The 27,251-nt window shown below is 54.1% G+C and overlaps 9 protein-coding genes across 9 annotated transcripts; 8 read left to right on the top strand and 1 right to left on the bottom strand.

Moving 5' to 3' along the window:
• Window positions 1-250: 250 nt before the first annotated feature.
• On the bottom strand, window positions 251-2,640 carry LAESUDRAFT_731929 (uncharacterized protein). The gene has a single exon (XM_040910140.1). It carries the CDS (start codon window positions 2,243-2,245, stop codon window positions 728-730), a length of 1,518 nt encoding a protein of 505 aa, XP_040758516.1. The 5' UTR covers window positions 2,246-2,640; the 3' UTR covers window positions 251-727.
• A 938-nt stretch (window positions 2,641-3,578) lies between these two features.
• Window positions 3,579-5,897, top strand: LAESUDRAFT_665281 (uncharacterized protein; the record flags this gene model as incomplete). Its single annotated transcript, XM_040905179.1, has 11 exons — window positions 3,579-3,724; window positions 3,769-3,921; window positions 3,973-4,345; window positions 4,405-4,522; window positions 4,584-4,641; window positions 4,707-4,877; window positions 4,931-5,021; window positions 5,076-5,182; window positions 5,236-5,440; window positions 5,503-5,647; window positions 5,704-5,897. The coding sequence occupies 11 exons, from the start codon at window positions 3,579-3,581 to the stop codon at window positions 5,895-5,897; spliced, it is 1,761 nt and encodes a 586-aa protein (XP_040758517.1).
• A 2,541-nt stretch (window positions 5,898-8,438) lies between these two features.
• On the top strand, window positions 8,439-9,334 carry LAESUDRAFT_526138 (uncharacterized protein). Its single transcript, XM_040902810.1, has 4 exons — window positions 8,439-8,800; window positions 8,858-8,976; window positions 9,028-9,071; window positions 9,124-9,334. The coding sequence occupies exons 1-3, from the start codon at window positions 8,557-8,559 to the stop codon at window positions 9,037-9,039; spliced, it is 375 nt and encodes a 124-aa protein (XP_040758518.1). The 5' UTR covers window positions 8,439-8,556; the 3' UTR covers window positions 9,040-9,071; window positions 9,124-9,334.
• Window positions 9,335-9,721: 387 nt separating this feature from the next.
• On the top strand, window positions 9,722-11,062 carry LAESUDRAFT_665271 (uncharacterized protein; the record flags this gene model as incomplete). The annotated part of the gene is made up of 6 exons (XM_040905178.1): window positions 9,722-10,051; window positions 10,108-10,243; window positions 10,299-10,446; window positions 10,504-10,649; window positions 10,712-10,845; window positions 10,907-11,062. The coding sequence occupies 6 exons, from the start codon at window positions 9,722-9,724 to the stop codon at window positions 11,060-11,062; spliced, it is 1,050 nt and encodes a 349-aa protein (XP_040758519.1).
• A 1,051-nt stretch (window positions 11,063-12,113) lies between these two features.
• LAESUDRAFT_687606 (glycoside hydrolase family 13 protein) lies at window positions 12,114-14,857 on the top strand. Its single transcript, XM_040905961.1, has 18 exons — window positions 12,114-12,335; window positions 12,396-12,530; window positions 12,588-12,617; window positions 12,669-12,797; window positions 12,856-12,951; window positions 13,002-13,040; window positions 13,095-13,131; window positions 13,185-13,309; window positions 13,360-13,422; window positions 13,474-13,542; window positions 13,592-13,659; window positions 13,712-13,754; window positions 13,803-13,949; window positions 14,055-14,081; window positions 14,140-14,201; window positions 14,259-14,474; window positions 14,526-14,568; window positions 14,618-14,857. Exons 1-18 carry the CDS (start codon window positions 12,219-12,221, stop codon window positions 14,774-14,776), a joined length of 1,605 nt encoding a protein of 534 aa, XP_040758520.1. The 5' UTR covers window positions 12,114-12,218; the 3' UTR covers window positions 14,777-14,857.
• Window positions 14,858-15,449: 592 nt separating this feature from the next.
• Window positions 15,450-16,911, top strand: LAESUDRAFT_665289 (WD40 repeat-like protein; the record flags this gene model as incomplete). The annotated part of the gene is made up of 4 exons (XM_040905181.1): window positions 15,450-15,890; window positions 15,952-16,024; window positions 16,087-16,550; window positions 16,687-16,911. The coding sequence occupies 4 exons, from the start codon at window positions 15,450-15,452 to the stop codon at window positions 16,909-16,911; spliced, it is 1,203 nt and encodes a 400-aa protein (XP_040758521.1).
• An 883-nt stretch (window positions 16,912-17,794) lies between these two features.
• LAESUDRAFT_717923 (uncharacterized protein) lies at window positions 17,795-18,801 on the top strand (the record flags this gene model as incomplete). The annotated part of the gene is made up of 7 exons (XM_040907377.1): window positions 17,795-17,865; window positions 17,927-17,979; window positions 18,038-18,051; window positions 18,119-18,120; window positions 18,178-18,272; window positions 18,329-18,406; window positions 18,461-18,801. The coding sequence occupies 7 exons, from the start codon at window positions 17,795-17,797 to the stop codon at window positions 18,799-18,801; spliced, it is 654 nt and encodes a 217-aa protein (XP_040758522.1).
• Window positions 18,802-19,551: 750 nt separating this feature from the next.
• On the top strand, window positions 19,552-23,511 carry LAESUDRAFT_687612 (uncharacterized protein). Its single transcript, XM_040905962.1, has 15 exons — window positions 19,552-20,109; window positions 20,165-20,205; window positions 20,281-20,473; window positions 20,537-20,723; window positions 20,781-21,163; window positions 21,214-21,334; window positions 21,388-21,452; window positions 21,506-21,766; window positions 21,829-21,934; window positions 21,994-22,065; window positions 22,127-22,363; window positions 22,414-22,550; window positions 22,610-22,707; window positions 22,772-22,926; window positions 22,980-23,511. Exons 1-15 carry the CDS (start codon window positions 19,708-19,710, stop codon window positions 23,330-23,332), a joined length of 2,811 nt encoding a protein of 936 aa, XP_040758523.1. The 5' UTR covers window positions 19,552-19,707; the 3' UTR covers window positions 23,333-23,511.
• Window positions 23,512-23,633: 122 nt separating this feature from the next.
• On the top strand, window positions 23,634-27,194 carry LAESUDRAFT_665354 (uncharacterized protein; the record flags this gene model as incomplete). Its single annotated transcript, XM_040905185.1, has 4 exons — window positions 23,634-24,004; window positions 24,059-24,825; window positions 24,882-24,946; window positions 25,002-27,194. The coding sequence occupies 4 exons, from the start codon at window positions 23,634-23,636 to the stop codon at window positions 27,192-27,194; spliced, it is 3,396 nt and encodes a 1,131-aa protein (XP_040758524.1).
• Window positions 27,195-27,251: the final 57 nt, after the last annotated feature.

Consider the following 27,251-nt stretch of genomic DNA (forward strand, 5'->3'; position numbering starts at 1 on the left):
TCACCAAGAAATGAAAGTCGTCAAGGCTTGCTAATTCATAGACTGTCGAAGGCTAAGGTCATCGTATCGCGTTCTGAGCACAACACCATACCAGTCAGCAGAGTGCCTGATCCTATCCGTTGATCATCGTGCCGTTCGTCCGCTACGATTGCAGTGAACCCATCTGATAATTCACGATGATCCCAGGTGCAGCTGAGTCCGGTCAAACGGTCAGTCAAGCAAAGACCATCGAGGGTCATCGGCCGGGGGAGCACACGCGCAGGTTAGCGGACGTCCTAGTGATCATCATTCAAGACTCCGCTATTGAAACATTTGCTACAACACAATCGACTGGTCACGTTCAACGACGATCCCTTGCATACAGAAGTACAACGATGCACTACACGCCGTGAGGCTGGCGCCCGCACCCAATAATTCACACCACATCAGCAGTACGATATTTACGCTCAATGAGGAATAAAATTCCATATGATAATAACTCCAACGGAAGCCACGATCACCGCCGAACGCCTAGCAGGACTCGCGCAAGCGCTATCCGCGCTCTATTGCCTCCAGCACCGAGTTCAAGACCACTTTCGGCAGCAGAAGCAACCTACTGTCAAACAATCCGCCTTCCTCTGTCTGTGTCTCCTCAAGCGAAGACTTGGTCCCCTTCCGCGTCACGCATCGCAGCCCCAGTTCCGTGGTGCACAAGACTTTGCGGCCAAAACCTGCAGCCTTTCGGCCCTTAACGATACTCGTCGGCTTCGTACCGGCATCCGGATGCTCTCCGTAATCGCACATCTTGTCTATCATGCGTGTAGCCTCGAACGTCTCTCCAGTATCCACCAGTACGACCTCGAAGGTAGTTGACAGGATCTCCTCCCGTGTTATTCGGGCGAGCCTGTACACCGCTTCTGCAATGCGTCGAAGCTGCGCGCCGGGAGAGGACGAGGGCTCGGCGCCTGCGAGCGAGAATACGGTGGCGGACCATCGGAGCATCGTTGCTACAAGTTCTGTGACGGCGTATACTTCCAGGCCGGGATAGAGCATCCGTATAGAACGGTGCGTCAACGCCCGCCATCGAGCTGAAGTCGCTTGGGGCTCTACAAACGACAACTCCTGATTCAGCGCTAGTCTCTACAGTCTCTGTCAAACGAAATGAAAACGCACCAATAGAGTGCATGTAGGTCAAGACACGCGACATGAGCGAATCCAGCTTCGAAGGGAAGCCAACACAGAATAACGCAAGCGATCTCGCACAGCATGTAGCCAGACTCGCTTGCAGCGCCAGCTGCAGTAGTATAGGATCTCGTGCATGATCTCGCGCCTCAAGCAGTCGCACGAAGGCTTCACCAAGCCATGGAGCGCTCTCTTCATCAGCATCTGCGTTCCCCCTTGCCACAGGATTCCGCATCCTCCGCCTCGCGAAGGTGCACGACTCCGTTGCAGACGCGGCGAACTGGTTGATCTCGGCGTTCAGGTCGTCGATGGCTTGAATCACCTGCGCTCCAGACCAGTTGTCTGTCTTGGTGAGGAAAACGTCCCTACTCTTAACCCGTGCCATTTCTTCCACATCAAGGAATGTGCTGGGATGAGAATTTGGCCCTTGGGGCACTGGGGAAGGCGCTTCGCTCCTACGTGCTGCACGCCGGCTATGACTCGGTGTCCGACTGCGATAATGATAGCTCCCGTCTTCTCCGCCGTGCTTGAGACAGCGCACATGTTCTTGGAGGTGCTTGATCTCCTTCGTAAGGCTATGGTTCTTCACCCTCTCTTGATCGCATTCGATCTTCGCCTGGTCCCTCTCTGCCTTCGTCTGCTCCCTCTCCCTCAATAAGCGATCTCTCTCCTCCCTTAGCGCCTCGATCTCCCTATCTCTCAGCCTCAGACTCTCCTGCATCTCCCGCATCGTCTTCTCCAATGCTCTATATCTCTCCGACAGCTTCATCACTCCGATCTGGACCTGATCGCGAGCAGCGTTTCCGTGTGCGGACGCCGTTTCGAGAGCAAGGTCAAGGATCGCTGATGGTGGCGAGCAGGGCGCAGTGAAGGACCCGGTGAATCGGAGTCGTTGTCGGCGCTCGGCTGTGGCCAGTCGCAGGCGGAGCGCAGCACACTCTCGAGTGAGTCGCGCAATGGGATCGACAGCGCTGGACGCTTCCGAAGGGGGCGATAGCTCAATCCGTGGCCTGCGTGGCGCCACCGACGCGCGGATCGCGTAGAACTCAAAAGTGGTGTCGCTTGGAGTCCTGATGTGCATCATCGAGTGGCGGGTCAGAGACAATCTGAAGTCTATGCGATGCGGATGGGAAGGGGAGAAGGGGATGTTGGACCTGTGTGCATACCTTCCGAGTAACTATTTGAAGGGATTCTCAGGGAGGATCGCAGTCCGGGCGGCAGATCTGTGACTGGTGCAATTGCGCTGCGAGAGAATCCGAATACGATCAATGGTTGTGCGCCGAGGAGCACGCGTGTCGATGATCACGAACTCGTGGGGATGGTATCTGGATGGCGAGCGCCTTGAGAAGAAGACGTAATGTTAATGGCGCCCGGGCATATCGCCACTATTGCGGTCAATTCCATTGTAGCTATCTCCGCGACGTCGCTAAGAACAGCCTGCGGGAAAGCACTCAGCGAAAACGACATTCCACAATAAGAGGTGACCATCAACTTACGTTTCACTGTGATGTGGTGCAACTTCCTTGGTGGCTGTACACTGCAATACCGCTGATCTCCTGAATGGTCTGCGTACATTCCATCCATGCCTGGACCTTGCAAGCAAACCGAATGACCCTTCCTGCCCGATGGTCTGGAATTTGGGCAGAATCTGTGGGCATGTTCTCCTCCGTTACGTTGTGGCGCCCTGTCGGTGAATCAGCAGAATGCACGCGGTGATGGTGCGCAGGGAAGTCTCGTTCGAGCGTCATATGAATATCTGTTGCTATTCAGTCATCGAAGATGGTATTTGAACGAGCAAATGCCACTTTGACCCAAAACCCGCATAAGCGCTCGGACATCATGGCAGGCGATAGTCAGGCATGAGTGTGCCACAAAACGAGTGTGTCATCAAATTCCTGCCTCAAGGTTGCCAGCATCTGCTAAGAGCGTATATGAACATCGCGATCGGGCTCGTTTCAGGCGCTGCAGTGGAGGTTAGTGGCGTGTTATAACGTAGACTCGTCCCGCCCGCGATGGAAACTGACCTGAACGTTATTTACAGAATAATCAGACCTTATCGCAGTGTCTCTCTTCTGCGCCCGAGTTGCCCCTCCCGAACGCGATGCAATGGCAAGACGCTCGCCTCTCCGAGGGGCATCACCTGGCCACAAACGCGTTGCACACGCGTGTTTCTTATGTAAGCACTACTATGACCTTCTGTTGCCCCGAGTTGTACCAGAATCAAGAAGATTGGTCAATGAATTTGCACAAGATGCCTCGTGGCCAATTCTCGCTGGTTTTGGTCCGCCTCGGGCCTGGAAGACCACTCTGTATGTTATCTATCCGGCATTCGCCATCTTCGAGAGTACATACCCTTCATCGCAGACGTTGCTCTCCTGCATGATTATCCTTAACCTCAGGACAGATTATAATCCTCGATGAAATCCATCTCGGGGTCTCGGAAGCCCTACAGAGGGCTCACACGAAGTCTTGTTCTCGCGCTTGATATCGGGACAACGTTCAGCGGCGTTTCGTATGCGATCCTCGAGCCAGGAGAGGTTCCACAGATCCACGGAGTAACTCGGTAAGTGTTTGAGTATCGGAACGACCTCGCTTACCATTGCGCAGATTCCCGGGGCAAGAGCATGTTGCAGGGAATTCCAAGATCCCCTCGATCATGTACTACGATTGGGAAGGAAAGTTGAGGGCGGCAGGTGCGCAAGCGGATAATGCTTCTGTCGTTGCACAAGCAGAAGATGAAGACTGGATCAAGACCGAACTGTGAGCTTATCTCGCGCGCCACAGTAGCCTCTCTGAGCCACTTTCATTTAGCTTCAAGTTACGCCTGCGGCCACGCACTATGAAGCTCAAGCTGAACGGGATGCGATTTGCACCGCTCCCACCGGGCAAGACTGCCGTGGATGTCTTTGGCGACTTCCTGGCCTACCTATTCCGCTGTACGCGCGAATTCATTGTCGACACGCACGCAAACGGACACGCACTATGGCTCGCCGTCGAGCAAGATATTCAGTTCATACTCAGCCACCCCAACGGCTGGGAGGGGGCACAGCAGACCAAGATGCGCAGGGCAGCTGTATACGGCGGCCTTATCCCTGATACGGATGAGGGCAAGGCGAGGATTAGATTTGTCACCGAGGGAGAGGCAAGCTTGCATGCATGTGTGCTGAATGGTCTTGCCGCCGATGTGTTGCAGGTAAAATGGAGCTTGACTAATGCATAATTGTGCTCATAGTGATTTTGCAGAATCCATCTGGTCGTGGCTTCATAGTTGCAGACGCCGGAGGCGGTACACTTGACATCAGTTCGTACGCAATACGTGGAACATCCCCTCTTGTGATTGAGGAAATTGCTCCTCCAGATTGTGAGTCTCAATTTTTACAAGGCGATCATCATCGTGTGGTATTGATATGGGCTCTTTTCAGGCGTGTTCTCTGGGTCCGTGTTTGTCGGTCGACGTGCAAGGGCCTTGTTTGAAGGCACGTTAGGACTTTCATCCCCAACATAGCTCACCAACGATGATGAATGGGTACTTTAGAGAAGCTGAGGGATTCTAAATATGGCACGCCAGACTCGTTAGACCACATGACGAAGCGGTTCGACGAGACAACCAAGCGGCTCTTCAGGGACGACAAAGAAATGCAGTTTGTTCCTTTTGGCTCACCGCTGGACAAAGATATGTCCGTGGGCATTCGTGGCGGCCAGCTGAAGTTGACCGGGTCAGTTTTTCGTGCGTTCAAGTTGAGGATTGTGCTCAATTTCCATCTTACAGAGCTGAGGTCGCAGCTCTCTTTGAGCCATCGATACAGGCAGCAATTGATTCTATCAGAGCACAGATCGATGCGTCCGGTGGAACAATCAAGGTGCGACTAAATATGATCTTTTCATGTGCATGGCAAACCATGGATTCTGTCTAGTCCGTCTGGCTAGTTGGAGGGTTCGCAGCAAGCCCGTGGTTATTCAGCCAACTACAGGAGAGGCTGGCTCCGTTCCACGTTACTGTCAGCAGACCAGATAACCAGACGTAAGTTCTATATTCATGAACAGCTTGTTTGTGACGATTGAGCCCTAGCTCAGCTCTAAAGCAGTGGCGGATGGCGCGATCGGTTTCTATTGCGACCATCATGTGTCTGCGCGCATATCCAAGTTCATATACGGGGTGGAATATCTTCGCGAATTCAATGCGAACGACCAAGAACACATTTCCCGGCAGCATCGTCTGTTTGAGATGCCATCTGGTCCGAGGCTTCTACCGGATGCTTTTGATTGCATCCTGGAGAGAGTTAGTACCCCTTCATAGGCAGTATTATAGACAAAAGGTTGATTGTATGTGGCGTAATGCAGGGTCAGAAAGTAAGAGAGTCCTCGGTGTTCAGCCGCAAGTACTGCACCGAGGTGACAAAGCTCTCGACACTCTCTGTCTTCGAGGTCGAGATCTGGTGTTTCAGAGGTGGGAACACGATTCCGAAGTGGATCCTTCGCAACACTGGTGAGTGGGAGCTTTACTGTAGCCGCCAAGACTCTCATGACGTATTGGTCTTGCAGAGGACTTTTCTACACTATGTCATGTGCGAGCGGATCTTTCGCCGCTAGCTTCGAGCGCGCACGGGGAACAGGGCAAGAACGGGAAGATGTACTGGACCATCGTTTTCTATATCGAGATCCACTTTGGATTGACGGAATTCAGGGCCAGAATCAAATGGACAGACAATGTGAGTCACAATCTTACTTTTGAATGAGCGCTACTGATGTGCGTTAACGAGGTGTAGCAAGGTCGAATGAAGTAGTGAGTAGCTTCCATCGCGTAATTTGTTATTCATCAGATGTTAATGTTTGATTCGGCGTTCTGCAGCGGACCAGCAACGATCGTTTATAACGAAAGCGGCCATCGTGCGGCTGAAGACGTGCCTGATGAGTCGCCGGAGGACAACATGACCGTGGTGTCCACGCAATCAGAAGTAGGGTCTTCTCACCAAACGTCGAAAGCACCTTCGCGAAAGTCTGTCACATCAAGTTCCAGGAGCGTGCACTCCCAACAACCGCAACAGAGATCTCTTAGCGTAGAGACAACGGGACCCGAGGCTTCTCGCTCAACGTCTGTGAGAAGCACTACCCGATCTCATGTCCGATCTTCGAGTGCGAGCGTTAAAGGCAAGGAGCCAGAGATAGTGCTGGACACAGCGAAATCTCGCGATCGTTCGTCCATCACGTCCTCCCGCTCAATGGGCTCCGCAAGGAGCGGAGGCGCACGTCTCGGCGAGGCGCTCACGTCCAATTGGGGTGCGGCGGCACAGACTCCTGCTGCTTCTACGCACCATACTCCCGCTGGATCGAAGAGAGCTAGTCTAGCGAATGTCAAGGAGCAGATAGCAGCGGTGATGTCGTCGATACCGGAGAGCGTCGCAACGCCGAAGGACAGGTCGAAAGGCACTACTCCTCCAGAGGCTTCGAAGGCGGCAACGCCGAGAGAAGTGGAAAAGGCTTCAGTTCCGGAGGAAGCGGCAGCCACAGCTGTAGCGGCACCCAGGGATGCTTCGAAGACACCCATACGGAGAGACGCTTCTAAAGGATCTGCACCTCAGGGAGTTTCAAAGGCACCTTCTCCGAAGGGAGCGTCCAAAGCAGCTACACCGAAAGACATGATTGCGCCTCCTACTCCAAAGGACGGGTCGAAGACTTCGACACCGAGCGCAGTGTCCAAAGCTGTAACGCCTGAGGAAGGCTCGAAGGCGGCCACTCATAAGGAGGATTCGAAAGCTGACACACCTCAAGAAGCTTCAGAGGTTGCTATTACTGAGGAAGTTTCGAAAGCTGCTACTGCCGAGGAGGCTTCGAAGCCTCCGACACCCAAGGAAACCTCGAAGGCTGCAACGCCAAAGAAATCACCCAGTCCAAAGGCGGCCACGCCAAAGTGGACTTCTCAAATCGCGATGCCGACGGCGCAGCCCGAGGTACTTCCTGAAGAGCAAGTCGAAGCACCTCCCGCTACCAAGAAGGCTCGTAAGGCTCGACGGAAGGCTCCAGCTCGCGAGGACAGTGATGCTGTCATTCCTCCTCGCTTTGATCCTGTAGAGCCTGCAGGAAGTGAGCCTGTCCCTGTTTCCGAGCCTGGTGAAATGTCTGGCCCTGCTCCTTCTGCGGATGCTATCGACTTGCCAACACCAGAGCCTGTACCAGTAGCCGACGCTCCGGCATCGCAGCCAGCCGAGGCTGTAGCAGCTCCCGAGGCATCTGCTGTTGAACCGTCCGAGCCCGCTCCTACTACTGAGCTCCCTGCTACTGAGCCTGCAGCTCCTGCAGCTCCCACATCTGACGAGACTGCTGTTGCTGCGGACTTCTCATATCCCACCCAAACAGCAGAAGACAAAGTAGCATCCGGTTCTGCTGCACTTGCCAATCCTGATGATGTTTGGCAAGGGGGAGACACCGGCGAAGGATGGGGCGCGGATAATGCGGATAATGCTGACGATAACTGGGCGGGAGATGCTGCGGGAGAGTACAATGATGAGTGGGTAGGCGATGAAACAGGGAATCCTGGAGGATGGGAAGGTGGCGGGACGGGTGACTCAGGAGAAGGGTGGGGAGGAGGTAATGAAGCAGACTCTGGAGAAGCACGGCCCGCAGAAACTTCAGAACAAACCGACACATCTACAGATCCTGCCGTCCAGATTGTTGAGACCGGGTGGAGCTCCAGTCTGCTTGATAAACCACCTAATACCCGGAAGATCCCTCCGGACGACCTGGCCGACCTCTTAGCGTCCCCAAGGACCGGAAGCAAGAAGTCCGAAGCGAATGGGTTCACTACCTTGCTCTGGGGCGGAGAAACACCCACATTCGGTGGCACAGGATCGACATTTAGCCACCCAATGTCGACATTTAGTCTCCCAACGGCGACGTTTAGCAGCAGTGGCGGTCATGGTAGCGTCCTCAACTTTAGCTCCGGCCCCCTTTCCGATGGTGCAATAGGTACTGCAAATACAAACGATGAGCCGTTAGAACTTATTGCCAAAGCTGCCGACAGTCAAAATGTCATGGAAGGACAGGAGCAAGCTGAAGAAGAGGCGAAGATGGAGAAGACCGCAACGAACAACGAGGAAGGAGCGGAGACCAGTCAGAAAGCTGCAGAGGCGGCGCAGTTTGCGACTGAGACAACTACAGTAGAGGCTGCCTTAATGTCCGAGTCCAAGGTGGAAGGCGACGGCGCAGACGGTGACCAGGCTGAAGGCGACACAGCAGAGGATATTAACACGAAGAATGAGGTCGCGGATGCTGCTGAAGCCGAGAAGAATGAAGCTGCGGGAGACAAGACAGATAACGTCGATCCGACGGAGAGCAAGGACGAGGGCGAGAAAGTAGAGGCAGCCGCGACCGCAGAAGTATCAGCAGCGCAGGAAACTGATGGCCAAGAGTCTAACGAAGCGACTGCTGATACGACGGCAAACGGTGGGAGAGCTGCAGAGGAGGGGGCAAACGAGGAGGATGAGACCACCAAGGAAACTGAAGCAGATGCGAAGGGTGCAGGGGGCAAGAACAAGAAGCAGCAGCAACAGCCAAAGAACGCTAAGAAAGGCGGGAAGAAAAAGAAAGGTAGATGAAGTCAGAGAGAGGAGCAACCCCAGCCACTGGCGGCGAACAGGAGGGGATGAGTGACGCTGTCGAGTTGTTAATTGTGCTTTCTGATGTGCCTTTATTTCGCTACCAGATCGCTCTACGGTCGTGCTATTTTGCTCTATCAATGATTCATCCGCCACTGCCACTGTAATGGTTGTATTCATCCTCCTACTTGAGATTGAGCCGTCGGCCTTGCTCAGATGGCGTGTCAGTCCACATGCTTTTGTGCTGCAAACCATTCCATTGACCTGCCGCTAGCTTCTGGAATAGGTTGAGCTTACTCAAAGCATGGGAAAACACATGTAGGACGCCTTATGGTTTTAGTGGACTCTGGCTCTCAAAAATCGATTGTAGGTCAAAGCTTGCGTGATGGCCGATTACTTGGAATGGATTTTCACCTTTCGAAAGCCTATATCAATTTTTAAAGGCGTGGAGTTCAGACAGGAATCTGGTTGTGAATACGGTTCAAAGTAGCCTTGATGGATCATCACCGGACTAGCAGCTAAAATATGAGGCTGCGCTATCGTTGGTGCTCAGAACCTGCACAGCTGCAACAGCGGTGAAAGATGGCGATTGCCATGTAATACGCATTGCTTTGCGCCGAACTACCAGACGGGGCTCTCGAGGTCGTCTGACATCAATGCTCCGTCATCGATCCCGGCGGCCGCGAATTCCCTCGGTCGAAGCGCACTACCTTCATCCAGAAACATATCTCACGTGCACCAAGAACCGCATTCCCAACCGTTCGGTAACTGGGGCTCGGCGGCCTCGCTGGGAACTATCTTAATAAACATCATTTGGATATTCGTACGCAAGCTGACCACCGCACGCGATGATCTCAGAGCATGGGGTCCCGGAGATATCTGTAGGGTTATAAACTTACGGCAAGAGTAGCGAATCCAGTTGACTAAGAGCTTTGCACCCCACCCACATTCCAGCGTACTATCGCAGAATGTTCAACTCATCCGTGATTCGCCGTACGCCCCTTGTCTTCAAACGCTCGCTGTCCATCATCAATGCCCGACCAGCCCTCAAGACGGCTCCTGCAACGCTGACCTGGCCGCCGCTTGCTCCCCTGCGCGGCTCTACCCTCGCCGCACAGCTAATTGTCCGAGGTGCTGCGAGCTCGGTCTCTGGCAGACCAGGCTCGCAAACATTCAAAGAGGCCGCACAAAACATCCGCGAGGAGGTCGGAAACTCGACCACCGATTTCGCCAAGGTCATCGCGGGCGCAAACTGGTTCCAGGATGCGACCCTCTCAGATCCGAAGCGCAATACCTTCGTAAGTGCCACCGTCCGCCGTCTATCAAACATGAATCCAAATTGTGACGCACGCAGCTCGGTATTACGAATGCCGTCGCGCATTCAGTTCCTACTCCCTACATTGCGACCGGACTTGCAGGGGGTCTCCCGTACGTTGGAACGGCACTGGCGACGATCTACATGGCTCAGCAGGCGGGTATGGCCATGATGGGTGTGTATTGATCGATGTGATGCAGGGGACTTAGCGTACTCACCGTTACGTCCAGATGCTACCTCGAGCATCGATCCTGGCGTGGCTATTACCATGCTCGATCAGGCTCTCAACATCCAGATGACATACGGCGCGGTCATGCTCTCCTTCCTTGGTGCGCTGCACTGGGGCTTTGAGTTTGCTGGCTATGGTGGCACCAAAGGGTGACAGATCATCAACTGTAAAGGCATTAACCACATCGTTGACACGTCGCTCTGTAGGTACCCCCGCCTCTTGCTCGGCGCAGCTCCCGTCGTCCTCGGCTGGTCGACGCTCGCCATGGAGCCCATGACGGCACTCATCATGCAATGGATCGGTTTTACCGGCATGTGGTGGGCCGACTGGAAAGCGACGAGCGCGGGGTGGAGTGCGTGCTTCCGAAAAACTCTCGATTCCGAGAGTGCGCTGACGCGAACGGATTGTCCATAGCGCCCATGTGGTACTCTCAGTACCGGTTCTATTTGTCCATCCTCACAGGGACGTGCATCATTGGGACCCTCGCCGCGACAAGCTATTGGGGCCCAGTCGGGGGCCACGGCCTGGTCAGCCACGATTTGAACATGGTACCTCGGGCAATTTGAAACATGGCGTACGATCACTAACGTGCTATGCTTGATATGGCAGATCCGCGGGCTGCGCGAGAAGAAGCAGATCGAGAGCCAGGGGGTTATCAATGGAGATGTGGAGGCCGTGCTTGCGCCAGAAGACTCAGGCTCGTACGTGCTGGTGCGGAAGAAGCATGCGCAGCCCATGGGAGAAGTGCAGGGTGCAGGGCAGTGAGCTTCGTGTCGGGAGCCGAGGGCGAAGAGGAATGTTGCATGGATTCGCAGATCTTCGAGGGGATTCGGGAAACAGTCGTGTGACGAAATTCGCGTCATTGTATGAATAATGCTTCGCTCGTGTATTTGTATTGTAGTCCACGCGACTAGGTCATCGTGTACCCTATATACACATCTGGAAAGGGGTTGAGACGGTCCAGGGGCGGACTTTGCGGGACCCGCGTACTATGTGGCGCTGATGAGCGAGCCCAGTCACGGAGTAGAGACCTGCGTCCGTCACGATACATCGCGCAACAGGTGTAGTTGAACTAACACGACCTCTCGATCGAGGAATCGATCGGGGCAGAGAGTTTAGCTGTGTCCTGGCAACGAGCCGCGGGTTCAGACAGCAATGGACGAAAAACGTTTGCATCGAGGCTAGTAGCTAGAGGGCTCGCACAAACATTCAGCTCAGCACATGCGAAGAACAAAGTCACCGGTCAAAACTCACAGGCCTCAGTCGGATAAAGGAGGTAGGGGGCACAAGGCGTAAAACATAAGACGCACGACGACAGCTATTCCAAAGAACTAGAGTCTTACTAGCTAGTGGCCATGATCGCGTTGAAACGTTGATGAAGGTTGACAACTTTGTATGGGAGATCCAACAGTGTAACTTTTTTCGCTCCACTTCCCAAATTTCCTGAGAAAGATGTCCGAAACAATTACACTGAGATCTATTGCATTCCGAGCTATGATGCATGATGCGTACTACGATACAGGAGAGAACTTGTCGCCGAATCATGAAACTCCGTTTGACGTGAATGAGCGTCAACAGAGCGATTAAGTAGGCTGTTTCGCTCGTAACCACCACATACAGTGAATAGCATAGAACCGTACCTCATCGTCGAGCGAACGCCGACAGGAGAGACGACAATGCGGTAGTGGTCGCAATGGTAAAGCACGCGCTGGAAAATGCGAGCAATTTATTTTGCCTCCGTGGGAACGGTCACGTTGCACGCGTTAGACGCGTCGCGGTCGCGTTTTCGGTGCCTCGCGTGCTTGCCGCCGAATACGTCGAAACCCGAGGCAAAGCACCTAAGTTAATTCCTGCGCAGCAAGTGGTGGTGGGCTGCCACGCAGCTCAGGCTCTTTCTCTTTTCGACCACCTCGGCGACAGAATGGGACAGCTCAACTGGCTGGTGGACTGGGTATGGACCCGCATCAGAGGATACCCGCCTTCATCTCTGGCGAGCATGCGCCTGGGCAATGAAGGACGTTCGCAAAATGCGCTCATGGCACGTCAAATTGGTGCATATATCATGAAGAGGACGATTGACATGCAGCCGTTGATTTAGGTACAATTCTTCACGTGGAACTGCAGACATCCCACCTTGAGCTGGTGGAAGCATTTCGAGTCTGAGGTGCCACAGCTGGCAGAAATGGGGGTGACACAGGTGTGGCTTCCTCCGCCGAACAAAGCTATGACCAAGGTCATCAGAGCTTCTATCCTTCAGCTCCACGAGCGCGCTAATCGGCGTTTCACGTAGCACGGCCAAGGCTACGATGCGTATGATCTGGTGAGGCTATCACACGAGACTGTATCAACTCGTGCTTACAAGGACTGTCAGTGGGACCTGGGCGAATTTTCACAGAAGGGCAATATTGCCACAAGATGGGGAACGAAGGACGAGCTCATACAGGCCATTGCAACGGCCAAGGCCCATGGCATCGACGTCCTGATCGATGCCGTGCTGAACGTATGCTGAGTTCTATCTTCGGACCTATCTGTTCTGACAACGTCATTTTATTTTGAAGCACAAACTTGGAGCCGACAGGACAGAAGTCTTTCATGCAGTGCCCGTTGACCCGAAAAACCGTTTGAGAGATCTGACAGTACCTCGAGAGATCGAGGTGGGCCTGCAATTGTGGACGGTCTGATCGGTCATCTTATGACCATGTAGGGCTGGACAGCATTCGACTTTTCGGGAAGGGACGGAAAGGTGGTTGAGACTGGGGATTGCTCATCTCGATGTCTATATCTCACATCCTGATAGTACAGCAGTCTCAAGTGGACACAAGAGCACTTCACTGGTACGCTTTATGAACGAAATTGAGTGTCGTTGCAGAATCTTAACATCACCCAGGTCTTGATTGGGACAATCGAGCGCGTCTGAACGGCGTATATCGCATCGTAGGCGGGCAACATCAGGGCTGGTCTCGGTTCGTCGATGGGGAATTCGCCAATTATGACTATCTGCTTGGGGTCGATGTGTGTCCACTGCTGCATTTCATTATTGTTGAGGCTAATGTGCACGTCAGATTGACCACAGGCATCCCGAAGTAAGACAGGACCTCCTTGCGTGGGGCAAGTGGGTGCTTGAGGTACCGGTTTCTTAACGTCTCCGAGGACGAATCATAATGATTTTGTACTAGACTACGGGAGCAGTTGGCTTTCGACTTGATGCAATCAAACACATGGATCGTTTCTTCCTGGTTGACTTCGTGAGTTTGTCTATTCGTGTCCTCGTTCATGAAAATTGACATCGCATAGCTCAAATATGTACGCGAAGCCACGGGAAGAGGGGATCTTTTCTCAGTAGCGGAGTACTGGTCTGGGGAGTAAGTAAGACATTCGATCAACCTTCACCGATCGATGCTAAACGTCGTTTAGCGTCAGGAACATCAGACCATATATCTACGCGTTTCAGGGCCTGGTGAGCTCTTCTGCAAAACGTCCATATACATTTGCTGAACGCAAACAGGTTTCGTTCTTTGACGTTCCATTGCATTACAACTTTCATAAAGCAAGCAAGTGGGGCCCATTTTACGACCTCAGAACCGTCTTGAACAACACAATACTGCAGTTCAGACCGGGCGATGCTGTGACATTTGTGGACAACCATGAGTGCGTCCTGTTTCACTTCTTCCATGCATATAGTTGATGGAATGCGTGATGTAGCACGGTAAATCGTACACTTTTGTGGGCCTCCGACGATGCTGATATTCTCTCGAAGCAAATAGGACAGACGCTTGAGAGTTGGGTGCGTCCTGCGTTCTACGTGACGCGTTACCGGCATCCAACTCGTCGTACATTGCCAGGTCGGAAGGAACTTCAAGCTACAAGCATATGCCCTTATCTTGCTCCGGGGCGAGGGCCATCCGTAAGTGCCAATTACACCTCACACGCACAGGCGGAACCCTTCACAGGCCATGTCAAGGTGCGTCTTCTACGGGGACATATATCCCAACGATGAGTGCTACGACGAGTACATCGCGCAAGGCGTGCGGCGCTTAATGAACGCACGGAAGCGGTTCGCGTACGGCGAGCGCATCGACTATTTCCAGAACCGCAATTGTATCGGATTCGTGCGTACCGGCGACGACGCGCATGAAGGGTGCGCGGTGATCGTGAGCAATGCCGTCGAATCAGCTGGGTAAGGAGGTGGTCCGTTCAAGTGCTATTGGAGCTAATCCCTGCTCGGCAGGACGAAGGGCATACAGCATATGGTGCGGATGAACGTCGGTGCAGTGAGTCGCCTATCGTGTTGCCGGCGCTTTCTCTCTGATTCGATCTCAGGGCATCGGCGGATCGTCTTTCACCTCGTCGATGGATCCCGAATTGCCCGAATACGTGGACATCGCCCCGGATGGGTGGGGCGTCTTCACTTGCCCTCCGGGTAAGGTGCAGGTTTGGGTGAAGAGCGATACCTCGCCGGCTCGAAGAGCTGCGCTTTGAGTACCGGATAGTTTTGACCCTTCCGTGTATACCAGTGTGACAGCGTATATGTATCATATCGTGTAAGGAACAGATACTTTTCTTGCATGCCGCGGGCTGTTCAAGCAAGGATGCCGACAGCATCTTTGCTTATTCTCCCGCAGTAACTCACGGAGAGGGGAGATCACATCGACTTGAATCCCACTTTTGAGGGTCAATCACTCATCAGGTTGGCCCAACATCTTGCTGTACACTGTTTGCTGACGATATGTCACAATAAGTCGCACCGTGACTGCTTTATGACTAGAACCGCATCAGGACACCTACGGAACCGAGAGCGCGTATCTCAAAATAGCAAATCCGATATATGACAATCAAGCTCCGTCAGACGAGATGAATCATCTCTCCTCAGTAAAATAAAATAAAACCCTCTCGCCCAAGGCAAACCGTCGGGTCTTCCAACATCCAGTCACGTGGGCGCGTCTCACAAATTACTCTCGATCAAGATCAATAATCATCAATCCTGCATCGCAAAAGCTCATCAAGCACCGGTTGACTCAGCACACCCTCTCCGGCGCCCCGTCCGCCTAGAAATACCTCATTACATCGCTCAGAGGCTCATCAACACAATCCACAAGAAAACCTGACTGCAATGGCGTCCGAATCGATGGAGGAAGAGCAGCTCGAGGAGGGCATGGAGGAGGGATTCATCGACCCGAACGAAGTCTTCATCGAGCTCGGGGACGACGGCGACCAGCTGATGGATGAAGATGACGAAGGCGAGGCGGACGGCGCGCCGGCGGACGAGTCCATCGTGTACGAGGACAACTCGATGCAGCACTTCTCTGGGCACACCGGGTCCGTGTTCGCAGTTTCCACGCACCCCGTCGCACCGCTGGCCGCATCGGGCGGGGAGGACGACCTCGGATACATCTGGGACTACACGACGGGCGAGGAGATCGTGAAGCTGACGGGGCACGCGGACAGCGTGACGAGCACGGGGTTCAGTGCGGACGGCGAGATGATCGCGACCGGTGGCATGGACGGGCGCGTGCGCGTGTGGAGAAGGGTGGGGAAGGAGAATTGGAGGACGTGGGAGTTCTTGACGGAGGTGCAGGGCCCGGATGAGGTTATGGTGCGTGGTTGTGCGGTGTGTGGAAGAAACGGTAATGATGGGTTGGCTGACATGCTCGTAGTGGCTCAGATGGCATCCCAAAGGAAACGTACTCCTCGCCGGCTCTAATGACTCAACAGTATGGCTATGGCAACGTACGTTGTTAACTATTCTCTCTGTTAAGATCCCCTCAGCTCGGATACAAATGTCCCTGCAGTACCGTCAGGCAACACCATGCAAGTCTTCGCAGGCCACACAGCGCCTGTGCAGTGTGGCGACTTCACACCCGACGGCAAGCGAATCATCACTGCCGACGCCGAAGGCACGCTCATCTTCTGGGATCCACGCAACCCCACGCCGGTGTTCAAGCTCTCGCCCTCCGACGCGCGGTTCGACATGGACGGCATCACATCGCTCGCGGTGAACCCCGCGAGTACGCTCGCCGTCGTTGGCGGTACCACGGGCAGCGTGCGCGTCGTGAGCCTGAGTAGGGGTGACGTGGTTGGCGCTCTTGGCGGACACAAAGAGGGTGAGAGCGTAGAGGCAGTCGCGTTTGTGGACGTTGCGGGCCCGACGGGCACAACGACGGCGAGCGGGGTGGTCGTTACTGGCGCGACCGATGGGAAGGCGTGCATATGGGATCTGGGCACGATGCGCTTGCGGGCGACGCTAGAGCATGAGGTGGGTTATGCGTGCGTTCGCTTGTCTCCTATTACTACCTCCATGGGGTCTGCCGCAAGTTTCTACCATCAAATGATCAAACCTCTTCCGGTATTGCCGCGGATCAGAACGCTAATTATTTGTCATTTTGGTTTAGGACGCGGTCACCTCGCTGCTCCGCCTACCTCCGCCAAAAGCACACATGATCGTGTCTGCCTCGGCGGACAAGACATTGCGGACTTGGGATGCGCGTACCGGCACACTTGTCCGCGAGCACAAAGGCCATCGTGGGCCCATCCTGCAGGCTGCACTCGGGCTTGGGGGAGGAGTGGTCGTCAGTGCGGGTGACGATGGCGTGTGTCTGGTGTTTCCGACGGAATAGGCGCGAAGACCGTGCGATATCTCAAAATGAAATGTAATTTTGGATGATACGAGCTGTAGCGATAATCATATACCACGAGGCGAAACTAATGTGCGCGGCTCTACGTCACTCTATCATGTCTCCTCTTACACAGCATGCATACCAATAACGATTGCTGCATAGAGTGGCCACAAAGTGTTCGATGTCCCAGGGAGAAGTTGCGTGCGTCCTTGGCAGACGTCATGGAACTGCGCAGCCACGAAGATGGACATGGCCGATCATGGAAGTGCAAAGCATGAATTATTCGATGGCAGAACTTCAGGAGTAGCTAGCGCCACGAACAGCTGTGGCCCAGGGCATCGTAAACGCATCTTCCGGGTTTAGGAGGAGATCTAGATCTCCTAAAAGGGTGAAGAGCCTGGCGCCTGCAAAGAGCCCTGAGAGACGCCCCGTGCGGGACGTCGATGCAGAGGCTTGCGAGGCTCGCCGGGCAGTCGCGGCGGCGACGGCGGGGGACGCAGCGGCAGATCGCCAAGCGGTCGCGAAAATCGGACGAGCGTCGGGGGCATCCACGAACTCCTGTCAGACGACCGGCCATCCCTGACTTCACACGGCACAAAGTCTGCCCAGAGAACGCCGCCCGTCAGAATGCCGTTGGGCGCGAGTCCGCACTGGCGATCAGGGAGCCGCAGACATGCAGACGCTGCGGAGGACGAGGAGGGGGGAGGACCTCGAAAACAGCGACGGGTGTGCCTCGATCGGACGTGCGAACAAACAAACAAACCGGCTCGCCCCGGCCATTTAAGCTGCTCTTTGCAACCTATCAACTCGGTTTTAGCTCTTCCGCCTCCCACAAGCTCGCCCTTGCCCCCTTCGACGCCCGCCGCTGTCGTTTACGTTCACCATGAAGGTTGTCGCTCTCTTTTCTGCTGCCGCCCTCGTTGCGTCCGCCGCAGCCCTGACCATCAACACGCCGTACGTTTTTAGACCGGTTCTTAGGCTGAGTATCCTTGTCCTTATACCCATTTGCACCTAGTTCGGACGTGAACGAGTGCGAGCCTTCTGCGTTCTCGTGGACTGGTGGAACCGGTGAGTCTTTTCGTTGCCTGCTTCCAATATACATGTCTAATCTCCTTTCCGCGTTTAGAGCCTTACTACCTCGTACGTACGGCCGTTTTTCGATATTCCGTTGTACTCATCAAGTTGTGTTGCGTGTGCGGTTTCGCAGGCGTGAGTATTTTTGCACACCTTTTTCATCGAGGCGCGACATTGACGTTACATTTTCAGCATCAACTATGGCACGGACCCTGACGGTACCGCGATCCAGTCGTACGGTCCGCTCACTGGTACCTCCTTTACCTGGTCCACCAACATCTCGTCCAGTACGTGCGAATTATGATAAAGAGTGTTTGGCGCTGTTCATTAAATGCGTTGCTAGATACCGAACTCGTTCTCACGCTTAAAGACAGCACTGGTACCACCGCCCAGTCCGGTGACTTCACCGTTGGCACGGGCAGTATGTATTTCTGCTTCATTACAGTTCTCATTCTCATTCATAACAATGTTACAGCAACCAGTTGCTTGACCGCGAGCGGTTCAAGTGCGGCTGCAAGCTCTACCTCCGCGGCTAGTTCGTCTGCTGCTGCTTCTAGTAGTGCAGCTGCATCTAGCTCTGCGAGTGGATCTTCGGCCAGTTCGGCTGCTTCGGCTGCATCGACCAGCTCGGCCTCCAGCGCGGCCTCCAGCGCCTCCGGCGCGTCTGCTGCTGCTTCTTCTTCGGCAAGCGGCACGTCGACTGGTGCTGCTAGTTCATCCACGACCTCGGCGAGCACGAGTGGCGCGCTCAACAAGATCGCCCATGTGGGCCTGGCAGCTGCTGTCGGTGCTGCGGTCGGCTTCGTCCTCGCTTAAGCATCTGGAAGGCATGGCAAAAGGGCAGGCGCGATTATCTGATGCTCGTTCCCTCCATCGGATCTTGCGGACAAGACGGATCCTCACCTTCGCCCCGTTCATCTCATCGCCTCCATTATTTTTGACGTCGTGATACCATACACTCGCGGCTGAGCTTCGCACAGTATTTCTTTCTGAACAAGACATTCGTATTAATACTCCTTCCCTTGCGACCATTTTTCGGTCCTTTGGACTTGCCACCTTCTAGCGTTGTGCGACTGACTACTGTCTTTTGGGTGCGATACCTTCGTTGTTGTTGCAGATGTGCTCATTGTGTGTAGGCCGCATGGCGGCGAGCTCCATCACAGACAGCGGGTTCGGTTTCTTCGTTGTATTGTGGCCGCGGGTTTATACCATACCAGCCAGACGATATACGTTCTTCATGACCCGAATGACTCGCATTGAACTTATCTTGTAATTGGTGAGTCGTGAGAGGCAAGGAGGTGAAGCAGGATCTCATCAATGCTCTTTTTTGTGTGCCGTCTATAACTCGAGCTTCAAAGGTTCGTACTGTACGTAGGTAGTCTTCCATGGCCTTTCAGTTCAGTTGAATCAATCGTCTGTCGCCAACGGCCTGCTAGGATTTCACAGAGGCGGCCACCCGAGAGATGGCTGATGGGCGCGGTCACGTGCTGAGAGCAAGCTTCCAAAAAGGGTTCCCTCTGGATCGCATATGCGAAGTCGATTTCGTCACTAATTAGATGCCCTATCACCGTCCGCAAGATATCTGCTCCTGCACTAGATTCGAGCTCGCGAGTTCCATCGACGAATAACGATTCCGAAACACGTTTGACGACTTGGAAAGACTGCGTAGTGTTCAGATTCTCAGAGGATCGACGTTCTTATACTCTTCTATTGCTATGAGACATGCATCGCCGTCCTCATCCCCACATCGACGTTACACCCAGTGCTGTACCTCCCGTAAATTCATCTCCTGACTCCTCCTGGTTGAACTATCTGTCGTCGACTCCGGGGAACCCTGCCTGGGCCGACAATAGCCAACGTGGGCACTCTCCGCTGCCTAGAATTAGCCTTGATGTTCCCTCACGGCCCACCAGCCGTGCTTCCAGTTCGCCTGGACAGGACGTTCCCAGGCCTCACGTCGATTCTTCACTCTACCGCTCTACCTCGCAGCGCGGCTCGAGCTCCCTGCGTCCTCTCACTACAACAGCCCATCGCGCCACCAAGAGCGACCTGATGGTCCATTCTGTGCATCACGATGGCGAGTCGCGCCCGCTATCCTTCGTCTCGATCACGAGCAGCCCTAGCGTATGTGCCGCTCTTTGCTCACCCGTACTGCCGTTCGTGATGCAGACCTGCGTAGATTTCCGCGAGCGAACTCTCCGACGAGCTGTCCAGCTACACGTGTGTGCTCCTCCTCGCTGTGCGATGCAGACCGTGGCGTTGATCCCGCATTCGTTTTCGTTTCGATTACCGTAGTCTCGAGTCCGAAGAGGGCCTGCGCCGCTTTCAGGCGAACGACCTCCCCGACGCAGATCAGGAATGGCATCGGCTCGTACCCGCTGCGGCGCGTGATGTGCTTGACCGGGATGAGGTCCAGCGACAGTCGATCCTGTTCGAGATCATCAAGAGCGAGCGAGACTATGTCTCAGATCTTGTGCTTGTCAAGGAGGTGTGTGCTCGCAATTTGAGTGATTTACCTGTCGTTTTTGGTGTAACTGTAAGCGATTGACAGGTCTTTGTCGATCCGTTGCGGAACACCGTGCCAATGCCGCGGAAGCGTTTGCCTGGGTTTATCCAGGAGGTCTTTTACAACCTCGACGAGGTACGGGACCACCACCAGCGCATGCTCGGCGCTCTGTTTGCTCGGCAGCGAGAACAGCATCCGCTGTTGCAGAGCATAGCGGATATTATCACAGAATGTCAGTTGCCTATTGCATTTAGACGCATTTCGTAGGTAACAGTGTGCCATTCTGCAGCCGCGTTCCTCTTCAACACCGCGTACGAGAAGTACATCAAGCACTACCCGATAGCAGAGAAGCACCACCGAAGCGAAATGCAGTCCAATACGAAGTATCAGTATTTCATCCAGCAGTGCACGCTCGATCCGCGCGTGCGGAAGCGCGACCTCGTCACCTTCCTCTCGCGACCGGTCACACGCCTGCCACGGCTGCGCCTGCTGGTCGAGACAGCACTGTTGCACACGGAGTCGAACCATCCAGATGTGCAGGCGCTGGCGATCATCAGGGACATACTTGGACAGGTGATCTCGAGCACGCAGCCGGGGATCGACGATGCAGAGAGGCGAGTGAAGTTCTGGGAGCTGTGTGAAAGCCTGGAGTACCAAAGGGAAGAGATTCTGGTGAGCGGTGTCGGACTTAAGGTCGGCTGGTACTAACGTTGGATGGACAGGACTTGGATCTATATGATAAGATGAGGGCGCTGGTGCATTCTGGCCCACTCTCGCGCCGGTATCGATCGGAGATGGGTACCAGCTGGGCTGACCTGCACGTTGCACTGCTAGACAATTATCGTTAGTTTCTCCGACGCCACTTTGGCTTGTCATCCCACTGACGAATGTTTCAGTGCTGATCCTAATGCCTGAGCAACGACGATCGGGCGCTGTCGTCAAGCGCCAAATAGTTTCTCGTGTCAGTGTCCTGCGTATTCGTCATCTGTTGCGTTACTCTGACGTCTGCATCAGCCAATACCTCTCGAATACCTCCGTCTGGGCTCTTTCACCGACTCTCCAGAGATCCGGAAAGAGAAGGCAGAGGAGGGCGGACTGTTTGAGAGTTTTCGCAGGACGCACCGTCCCGTATACCCGATGACGATCTATCATGCCGCGGCAAAGTCGCAGAGGCGCTATACCCTGTATGCCGATGACGAGCGAACGCGGAATAAGTGGCACACCGTGCTGATGGAGGAGCTTGCGAAGAGGAAGTATTTTATGGATAATAATAAGGTGGGTGGATGGAGTTGTGTCAAAGTGCATCTGTGTTGAGTTTTTGTGATGATTGATTGCAGTGGTTCGCACCACAAGTCATTGATGAACATTATTTCAAGTATCCACAAGCTAATGTCTACCCGACGGAAAATTTTGCGGGGCGGGTCCTCGCTGCGACTCCTTTCTGTACGCTCTTTCACCTCTCTGCCGACGGTTGATGCTCACTACGGAGACTTATACGGTAGCTAGCCATGGAAAGAACTTTATTGCAGTGGGCTGCCCCTCTGGCTTATACGTAGCGGTACGTGGGCAAGCTCGTGGGTGCATTCGATATGTCTCTGTTCTTGTCGTGATGCTGAGTATTGCTGCGTGTTGTAGAATTCCGCAGAGCTCTGAGCACAACTAATTCATCGAGCATGGTTGCATTGTCAGATTTCAACAAGTTCCTCGTATTGTCAGACGACGGACTCTCGGCGTTTTCGCTCGACCTTCTCGGCCGTGTCGGGCAGGGGCTCGCAACGATTCATCATCTAGAGGCGACTATGGAGCCTATTGCTCCTCAAGATGGCGGCATAATGTTCTTTCGCGCCGGGCGCATAGGGGAGCGGACAATGGGTGAGTAAACAAGTGGGTCCCATCCCGATGATGTTCAAAGATACGGATAGTGCTCTATGTGACGAGACGCCTCCTGCAAGCGCACTTTCATGCTGTGGAGGTTGTGGGTTCTGGTCTTGGCCGCTGGAACTCGGGGCGCAGCGTGCCGGGATCAGTTGCCAGCATCTCTTTTCGTCCGTTTGGCGAGGTGAGTGCCCTATTGCGCCTCTCGTGAGAACACTGACCTCGAACTATGGGCGCATTCAGCCGCTGCTCGTCCCCAGAGACGCACATGGGTTTACGGTGTTGAACAGGAATACCGGGATTTGCACCGATAAGGGTATCTTGATAGTCAATCCTACCAAGTATGTGGTCGATACTTGCACAGCGATGTTCGTGAAAGCTGAGCTAAGGCATTTCGTGGTGCAGCCCGTCAGTCTTGAGCACAGCTCCTGTTGTAATCCCAAAGTTTGTTGGAACAGAGAACAACGTGCCTTTGGCAAATCTCAAGGAGCGTTGTGCGGGAGCCAGGCCTTTAGGACTGGTTCGCTGCCAGCGTGACGAAATCCTGGTCATATATGATGGTCAGTCGTGATTGCTCGCCTTAACACTATTCTTCGGCTGAACAACTCGACAGTCCTGGGTTGCTACATCGACAAGCACGGAAATCCTACCCGCTCTTCTGGCTATCTGCGATGGGAGTCCAAGGCAACAGCTTTCCTCCATCGCGACGAGCACATTCTGCTGTTCTCGCACGAGTTTGTTGAGATTCGTACCATCCAGACGGGAAAGCTGGTGCAGGTGATAGAAGAGGCAGACATCCGGCTTGCCTACGAAGGGCTGCTCTCGGGGGATAAGTCCGTGCTGGTCGCATGGAAAGGGAGAGAAGATCGTGGTGTCATCGTGGACAACGTCGTCGAGCTCGTGGAGACGGCTCCGCTTGTGACCTCCCCTACCGGGCAGGTTGAAGGGGCGTGGGATGAATGGTGAGATATCTGGCATATTGGAGATGTGGACGTGCTTTGCTGTATGATGCTGTCAAGTTGCTTTGCAGATATTTTATGCGTATATAATGCTCGGATTCGGAGCACATCGCTGGAATTAGAATGTAGTCATGAATATCAGTGTACTCATCGTGTAATGAGTAATGAAACATGCTGTAACGGAGTGAACAGATCAAATGTGGACCTACAGTCGAGCGCTTAAGACCGCGACGCGTATCACGTGGGCGACGCGTCGCACAGTCAACGCGACTGGAATCCAACCACGACCTTGACCTGCATACATCGGCATGGACCCCTCTTCCTCGACTGACCTCTCACAGGAGAGAGAACACTACAGAGCTCGGATTGTCACTGCACTGGAAGAAGATCCAGATCCTCTTTCAGCTTACGACAGCTTTGTCAAATGGACCTTGGACAACTATCCCAAAGAGCGCGTCGCACACTCCGGACTGCTCGAGCTACTCGAAGAAGCAACGAGACAATTTAAGGATGACCCTGCATACAGGGGAGATCTCAGATACCTCAAGTTATGGTCGTTATATGCTAGTCATGTTGAAGACCCCGCTACAATTTACGCCTTCCTATTAACCAATGACATTGGCACTGTATATGCGCAGACATACTGGGAATATGCTGCTGCTTTGGAAAAGGGAGGACGGTGAGCTGGGCTATCCAAGTATACATTGGGCTATTGAGTTAACGCTACAACAAGTCGTGCCGAAGCGGACGCTATATTCAAGCAAGGGATCAAACGCCGCGCGCGACCAGTAGATCCCCTCAAGAGACGCTACGATGAATTCAAAAACCGCTCAAGCTCTTCTCCGAATAGCTTTAATTCGACTGCAGCACTGTGGAGGAGCGCGTCTCCAAAGACGCAAGCCCTTCGCAGACATCCGCTCAAGAACTATCCTGGGAAAGCCTCAGCATCACCGTCTCATTCAGGAACATCAGGCTCCTTCAAGTTCAGCGCGCTTTCGGATCAGAGCCATGACCGATATGCTCCAATGCTCGCTCCTCCCGTTCCGGGCAGACGTCCAGAGAAGCTGCGATTTGACCTGTCGCTGCTGTTCACTGAGGACGGCACCGAGTACAGTATGCAAGAAGCGCGTGCGAAGTCAATGGGGCTCCTCGGAAAGAAATGGGCTCCGCCACCGCCGTCCGACTTCACTGTGCCGGTCAACTTCAAGGAGGACGGAGGAGCCCGCTCCACGGGCACCTATGGCAAGAAGCGCTTCCGTGCAACAGAACCTACAGTCACTTTAGCTACGAAGGAGGCTCTTGCCGATGTCTTCACCATGTACAACTCGCCAGAGAAGACGGCGCGGCTCACGTCTGTGGCAGGGAGCAAGTATGCACCCGTGCACAAGGTGGAGCCGGACACGCCCATGGCGATGCAGACTCAGGTTCGCGCCTCCCAAGGTGAAACCGCAAAGACACCGAGGAATAACGAGAACGCGAACGTCTTCGCGAAGACCCCAAGTAAGTTGGGACTTCGCCAATAGTTGTGTGCGATCTGATGCCATTCCGCGTTGTAGTCTTCACTCCCTTCCATGATGAGAACGCTGACCGGAAAGAGAACACGCCTGCAGTATTCCCAAAAGTAAGAAATACTGCCGCTAACTTTCACATGAGCGTTAGAGCTAATCGAAATGTAGCTCAAACCGCTTGTTGACAGTACGAAAAAGCCAGTATTCACCCCACGACAAGCACTTTCTGCTAAAGACAGTGTGACACCAGCTACAACACGAAAGCCTGTATTCGGCGAGAACTCACAAACTTTCAAGACCCCTGGTGCTCTCAAGCCTGTGCCGGAAGAACCAGAACCTAAACCCGTACTACCCCCGGTATTCACCCCAGCACCGCGACACCATGACGATGTTGATGCGCAATCGAAGGCCGACGACATCTCGACTGTTGAGAATGTGAGCGCGTTCACGCCATTCCGCGATCCGGACGCCCCCATGCGAGTATTCAGCCGGCCACCTGCGCGCAGTGAGAATGCATCGGTGTCGGCGCCCCCGGGGCCGGTGTTTAGACCGTACGTGGATAATGACGAGGAGAAGCAAATATCTGCGCCCCCGATGCGTCGGGTCCTTGGCGAGCGGACCCCGTTACGCGCATTCGCGCCGCCTCCAGTAGAGGAGCCTGATCTTGAGGAGGAAGAGGACGAACGCGCGAACGAGGACTCTTGTTTGGATAACGATGGGCGATATGCGGAGTACGCTGAAAGTGCCATCGCTGACGAGACTGCTCCCGTTGCGTTCGACGATGAGGACCATACCATGTACGGTGACGAAGACACCGGTGATTATCATCAACCACCTCTAGGCGGCAGGTGGGGTCCAGTCGACGTCATGACGCCCATCACAGAGCGGACGTTCGAATACACCCTCAGCACGCGCGGCACGCCCAGCGAGGCTTTGAATGTATACCGCGATCCAGTCGAGGCCGCGGAACAACTTGCGGCTGAACTGCAGCGAGATGACGAAGAGGGGGTGGATGGCGACTTGGCCACTTCGACTATCTTCATGAACGGGAAACCTGGTCACTCGAGTCTGTCGCGAACGCTTGAAGCTACATCTGCTTTCAGGCCTGCAAACCCGTGTAATCCTTTCGATCCCCCGATCATCACCACACTCCTGTCATTGATCCCACCGGATCATGAATTCCATAACCTCAAGTCGATTAATGCGGGCCACCTAGATGCGTTGCAGAAGTTCGCCAAAAAGAAATCGCGGCGAACGAGCGGAAATACGTCGAGTCGTTTTACGGATGACTTAGAAACATTGCCTATATCACTGTCTGACCGTAATTTTGCCGTCATCGGCAAGCTGGGGGAGGGAGGTTTCGGTGCCGTCTTCGAGGCTATCGACCTGGACATGCAGGCACGCCGCGACGAGGAGGATGAAGACGAGGATGACGACGACGCGCAGGACAAGTGTAAAGTCGCTCTGAAAGTTGTGAAGCCACGCAATCTGTGGGAATACCACGTCCTCCGAAGAATACATCGTTCATTGCCGACGCACCTGACGCGGTCGATCGTCATCCCGCAAGCCTTATATGCCTATCGCGACGAAAGCTACCTCGTCCTCGAGCTCTGCAAACAGGGCACCCTTCTGGACATCGTCAACCGCGCTGCGCAGGCCGGCATCACACAACAGGGCGCGTGTCTGGATGAACTGCTTGTGATGTTCTTCTCCATAGAGCTCATGCGCCTCCTGGAGGGCTTGCACCGTGCGGGATTCATACACGGTGATATGAAGATCGACAATTGCCTCCTGCGTCTGGAGGACGTTCCCGGACCATCATCAGCGTGGTCGAGCGAGTATGACCCGTCGGGAGAGGGAGGCTGGAGTTATAAGGGTATTAAACTAATCGATTTCGGACGTACAATCGATACAGGGTTGTTCCCTGCCAACCAGCGGTTCATCGCCGAGTGGCCAACGGATGCTCGCGATTGTCTTGAAATCCGGGAGGGTCGTCCATGGACGTACCAGACGGATTACTTCGGGCTTGCAGGGATCATCTACTGCATGCTCTACGGAAAGTACATCGAGGCATCATCAATAGCTCCTTCGTCCTCTCCAGGCCCGATCGGTGAACAGCGATACAAGCTAGCGGCCCCTTTAAAGCGCTATTGGCAGGGAGAAATATGGACAAGACTGTTTGACCTCCTAATCAACCCCTGTCTCGTCCGTCCTGACAGCAAGCTGCCCGTTTGCGACGAGCTGGCAGAGTTGCGGGTAGAGATGGAGGTTTGGTTGCAAGCCAATTGCAACAGAGCGAGCAATAGCTTGAAGGGGCTTCTCAAGAAGATAGGGATCTACATACTGAAGGGCAGCCGATAAGGTCCCTCATATGAATATAGCATACATTACATCTAGTCTCGCTCTTGCTCCCACTTT

The sequence above is a fragment of the Laetiporus sulphureus genome (assembly GCF_001632365.1).
Source record: "Laetiporus sulphureus 93-53 unplaced genomic scaffold LAESUscaffold_73, whole genome shotgun sequence".
Classification (NCBI taxonomy): Eukaryota; Fungi; Basidiomycota; class Agaricomycetes; order Polyporales; family Laetiporaceae; genus Laetiporus; species Laetiporus sulphureus.